At 45.3% G+C, this 4,859-nt stretch overlaps 1 protein-coding gene across 1 annotated transcript in view; it reads left to right on the top strand.

The window, feature by feature from the left end:
- Nucleotides 1–4,859, top strand: part of LOC106810975 (fatty acid synthase-like) — a gene marked incomplete at its 3' end in the record, with an annotated part of 12,943 nt that overhangs the window by 5,194 nt on the left and 2,890 nt on the right. The window contains exons 6-14 of the mRNA XM_014814476.1: nucleotides 75–364; nucleotides 559–769; nucleotides 1,374–1,604; nucleotides 1,932–2,121; nucleotides 2,511–2,740; nucleotides 3,199–3,315; nucleotides 3,514–3,701; nucleotides 3,973–4,125; nucleotides 4,389–4,615. Coding sequence (XP_014669962.1) covers nucleotides 75–364; nucleotides 559–769; nucleotides 1,374–1,604; nucleotides 1,932–2,121; nucleotides 2,511–2,740; nucleotides 3,199–3,315; nucleotides 3,514–3,701; nucleotides 3,973–4,125; nucleotides 4,389–4,615 — 1,837 coding nt within the window. The remainder of the gene's footprint in view (nucleotides 1–74; nucleotides 365–558; nucleotides 770–1,373; nucleotides 1,605–1,931; nucleotides 2,122–2,510; nucleotides 2,741–3,198; nucleotides 3,316–3,513; nucleotides 3,702–3,972; nucleotides 4,126–4,388; nucleotides 4,616–4,859) is intronic.

Here is a 4,859-nt window from a genome sequence, read left to right on the forward strand (position 1 = left end):
TAATTGTTACAGTTACTCAATATCTGAGAGGCTGACTATCGTTTAAGTTATATAGTGTAGCATGTACTAGTTAGAAAGGAAAAATGATACGGGTTTTTAGAGCAAGTCCTATACATTGTGTAACTGTTTTGTTAAAAGGTCTTGCTGCAATGGCAAAGGTAATACTAGCAATGGAGGAGGGAGCTGTTCCTGGAAACCTGCATTACAATGAGCCAAATCCAGACATTCCCGGCCTGATTAATGGGAAGCTCCAAGTTGTGACTAGCTCTATGCCACTTCCCAGGGGCAGCTTTATTGGCATTAATTCATTCGGGTTTGGTGGTGCCAATGTCCATGTGATTCTAAAGGGTCCAAACAATGTGAGGTAAGTACTGTTAAAAATATATACCTATATATTCATCTACACGTCAACTATTCAACACAGTTATTGTCTCATCACTAAGAGATATTTTATGATATAGTTACAATACAATGTACGTGTGTGAGTGGGCATCCACATACGCGCATGGTGCATTGTTTTTGTTCTATGACTATATAGTGTGTACGCATCATGTTTAGACCACAAATGATGAGCGATGAGGCGCAGCTAGTCACGGTAGCAGGAAGGACACCAGAGGGAGTTGAAGGCATACTGAGAGCAGCCGAGGAAAACTCACATGACATGGAGTTTCTCGCGTTGCTGAATCGTGTATATGCCAGTCCCACCAGTCTGCATCCGTACAGGGGTTACACGGTGCTTAACACTAGCAAGCAAAGCACCGATGTGCAGGTACGCTTCACTCCATAGCCGAGTTTTAGTCATCGTTATTAAATGAATGCAAGTATAGAAGTACATGGGTAAAGGTTGGTGATGTTTAGTATATAACACATTAACAATTAGTTACGTGTGATTCTTCAATCTTCTCATCTACCATGTGCAGTAGCATTTTACATGTTTTGGACCATTTCATTCCAGATTAAGTTTAGACCTTACATTCCAGTATGATTGTTGTTCTGTGCCTTAATTTATTCATTTGTGTTGACTCATGTGTGACACTTGTCTCCACTTGTGTGACACATGTTTCATTGATGCATGGATGACTTTTGTATCTATGTGACACTTAATTGTCTCTCAATGTGTTTGTGTGACACCTGTGTCTAGCTAACATGTGGGTGACACTTGTCTCTAAGTTGACACGTGTTGTGACACTTGACGCATTTCTGACATTTGTCTCTTGCTGATATGTGTGTGACACCTGCCGGTGCACTGACGCATGTTGTGACACTTGCCTGTACATTGACGCATGTTGTGACACTTGCCTGTGCGTTGACACATGTTGTTACACTTGCCTGTGCGTTGATGCCTGTATGTAATTATGTCTCTTGTCATGCAGCGTGTCAGCAGTGAGGCTCGTCCCGTTTGGTTCGTCTGCTCTGGCATGGGCGTGCAGTGGCCGGGCATGGCGCGCGACATGATGCGCGTGCCCGCCTTCAAGCAGACAATGCTGCGGCTAGCTGACACGCTCACGGGTCACGGGGTCGACCTCTGTGACATCATAGCGTCAGGCGAGGAGAAGATGCTGGAGAGCACACCTGTTGCCTTCGCCGCAATAGCCGCCGTACAGGTGAGCGTGCGTGACCGCGTACGACATGCTGATGATAACAGTGTCAATATGACATTGAGTTAACAGTTATATTCCCTGAGAAAAATCAGTCACAGTGCAGCTAGCTACTGCAAGTTTTGAGAGAATGAGAAAATTCTGAAAAGCACCCCACAGGCAAGCCCCCATGTATATGAAATATATGTTTGCAAATAATATTAATGAATAATTCAGTATAATAAGTTCAGTTTACGTTATGCACGATAGCGGTTTGTGGTAATGCCCACGAAGTCGATAAAACGTTTTCTGAAAGGTTGGGATTTCGAGTTAAAAACTCGTCTTTGAACACAGGTGGCGTTGATTGATGTTTTGCGCTCTCTCGGCATCTATGGCGATGGTTTCGTCGGTCACTCGGTCGGTGAGTTGGCCTGTGCCTATGCAGACGGATGCCTGACTGCAGAACAGACCGTACTCTGTGCCTACTGGAGAGGAAAGTGCGTGAGCGAAGCCAAGCTACCGGCTGGCAAGATGGCTGCCATCGGTAAGTAACATGTTAATCCTCCGAATATAGTTGTACTGTGTTTCTGCTCCACCTTATATATCATATATTTATTAATTATTTATTTAACAATTAAGTGTTTCTGGTGGAACGTTTTCTGGTTAACCACATATTATACTGTATCTTCCTTGTTTGTTGTTCCTTGAAGAGGTCTTATTGAGTGGTAGTGAGTTTTTCCGTCTAACTGTCATATATTGCAGTATATTATTAACGGTAGTTGGAATTACCATCGGAGTCTCTTACAAATGAAATGCACACTCTATAATATCATAAACATGCATGAAAACACACAGAGACAGAGGCACACATGCACACATATACTATAAGATATTTATATATACATATATACGTGTTCACGTGCGTGTGTGTAGGCTTGACGTGGGAGGAGACGAGGCGTCGCTGTCCGGCTGACATTGTCGCCGCGTGTCACAACTCTCGCGACAGTGTCACCATCTCAGGACCGGCTGCGAGCGTTGACGTCTTCATGGCTGAGCTGCGAGCAGACGACGTGTTCGTGAGAGAGGTGGCGAGCTCAGGCGTTGCCTTCCACTCTCACCAGATGGCGCAGATCGCTCCCAAGCTCAAGGCTGCGCTCCTTAATGTACGAAGACAGACCACGGTTTCCTCCAAAGTCACGAGTCTAGCACGTTTAATGTCTGCTTTTACTCAGCGTTTGTTATTAATGTTCTATTGTGCATTGAATCGGTTAATTGTCAGTATTCAGCGTAAATGAATATTTTCAATTTTGTTCTTGATTAAATATTTTTTATCTTATTAAATTGATGTTAACATTTATATTATCAGGAGTGTATCAATTTTGATACACTCCTGATATTATCTAAATGGTTAAACTTAAATTAATTAGAACAAGTTATATAGGGCTGTTTAACTAAGTGTGCAAAACAGACATCTGTATAAGTTATAGGTATCACGTAAGAATATTTTCTTCTTGTGCGTGCGATGTCTGATATTGAGTATGCCTCGTATGCGCTGCCTTTTGTCTCGTGAGGATGGGTGGCTGCGTATCTCGCTGTGACGCGTGCCATGCTTACCGTATAGGTGATCAAACAACCCAAGCGACGGACTGCAAAGTGGATCAGTACATCTATTCCAGAGAGCAGGTGGGATTCAGCCCTGGCCCAGCTGTCGTCTGCTGACTACCACGTCAACAACCTAGTAGGTGCATGCGTGCGGGTGTTGTCACCCATGCGTATATTCTACTTCAAATCTATATGCAATACTCACAGCATATAATGTAATATAATGATTCCTTGTGCAGTACGTTTCTATTGCTCGGATGCATCCTTTCCCACTGATTTATTCGTCGCGAGGGCGGTACATCGATCACGGCTACAATCTCGTTTCCTATTGCAGGTGAGCCCAGTACTGTTTCAGGAGGGACTGACTCATGTGCCGGACAACGCGGTCGTGATTGAGGTTGCCTCCCACTGCTTACTGCAGGCCATATTGAGACGGTCCCTTAACGATGGGACGACGATCATTGGTCTGCAGAATCGCAGGGAGGAAGACAACATCAAGTTCTTCCTGACCAGCATCGGAAAGTAAGATTCTTTCATTTGAAATATTATATGATAAATAATACATGTAGTATACTAATATAAAAAGAGCACACAATTATTCTTAAAATATTATATGATATATATATAATACGTGTAGTATATTGATATAAAGTGACCACTTCTTACCGTCAATGTTCATTATATTAAGGAAGTTGCATGTGGTTACTCAGCATGCTGAAGTAGGAAGCCAGAACTGCAGCATCACGTATCGGATCTCTCCTGTTTTGAGTGATGCACTGCTTTGTATGAACAGGTGTTACGTGAGTGGAGTCAACCCGGCGACATGCAAGCTGCGGCCGTCGGCACCGCACTTCCCCGTGTTGCAGGGAACAGCAATGCTGGGTCCTCTCATCTCGTGGGATCACTCACAGACGTGGGCCGTGCCCACACAGGACGAGTTCATCGTGTAAGTATCGCCGCCGCGACTGTGGGAAGACTTCGTGACAATGTCGACGTGGTGGTCGATGTGGGTGACATGTGTATGATGTGGCAGGTCTCACAGATGTGTCATGTCTCATGACCTTAGGTGTATGTGTTGTGACCTTCGTGGTACATCAGGGGACCTATGTGATTGTTTGATGATCTATATGTACCATAGCTAGTGAGCATAGTGGCAGTTCCCGTTACCTCTAGGCACGGCTTGCTAAATTATCTCCGATCTCATTCCAGCACCAACGGCATGGGCGAATGTAAGTTTGAGATTGACCTCTCGGCGACCTCACCTGATCTCTACTTGCTGGGTCACGCAATCGATGGCAGGGTGTTGTTCCCGGCGACCGGTTACCTGGTGCTGGTGTGGCGCGCGCTCGCCAAGATGCGGCGACAGTCGTACGAGAGCATGGCCGTGGAGTTCAATGACATCGACATCCAGAGGGCGACAGTGATACACGCCGACGGTAGGTGGCGCATCAAATTGTCAGTCGTGAGTTTATGTGATTCAGGCTATCTCTTTTTAGTTTGTGGTTACTATTTGATACTGTGTTGGTGCGTGCGTGCGACCGTGTGTGTCTGTGACCGTGTGTGTGTGTGTGCGCGCGCGCGCGCGCGCGTGTGTGTGTGTGTGTGTGTGTGTGTGTGTGTGTGTGTGTGTGTGTGTGTGTGTGTGTGTGTGTGTGTCGTGTGTTGTGTGTGTGTGTGTGT

This window comes from Priapulus caudatus, unplaced genomic scaffold, assembly GCF_000485595.1.
Source record: "Priapulus caudatus unplaced genomic scaffold, Priapulus_caudatus-5.0.1 Scaffold491, whole genome shotgun sequence".
Lineage (NCBI taxonomy): Eukaryota > Metazoa > Priapulida > Priapulimorpha > Priapulimorphida > Priapulidae > Priapulus > Priapulus caudatus.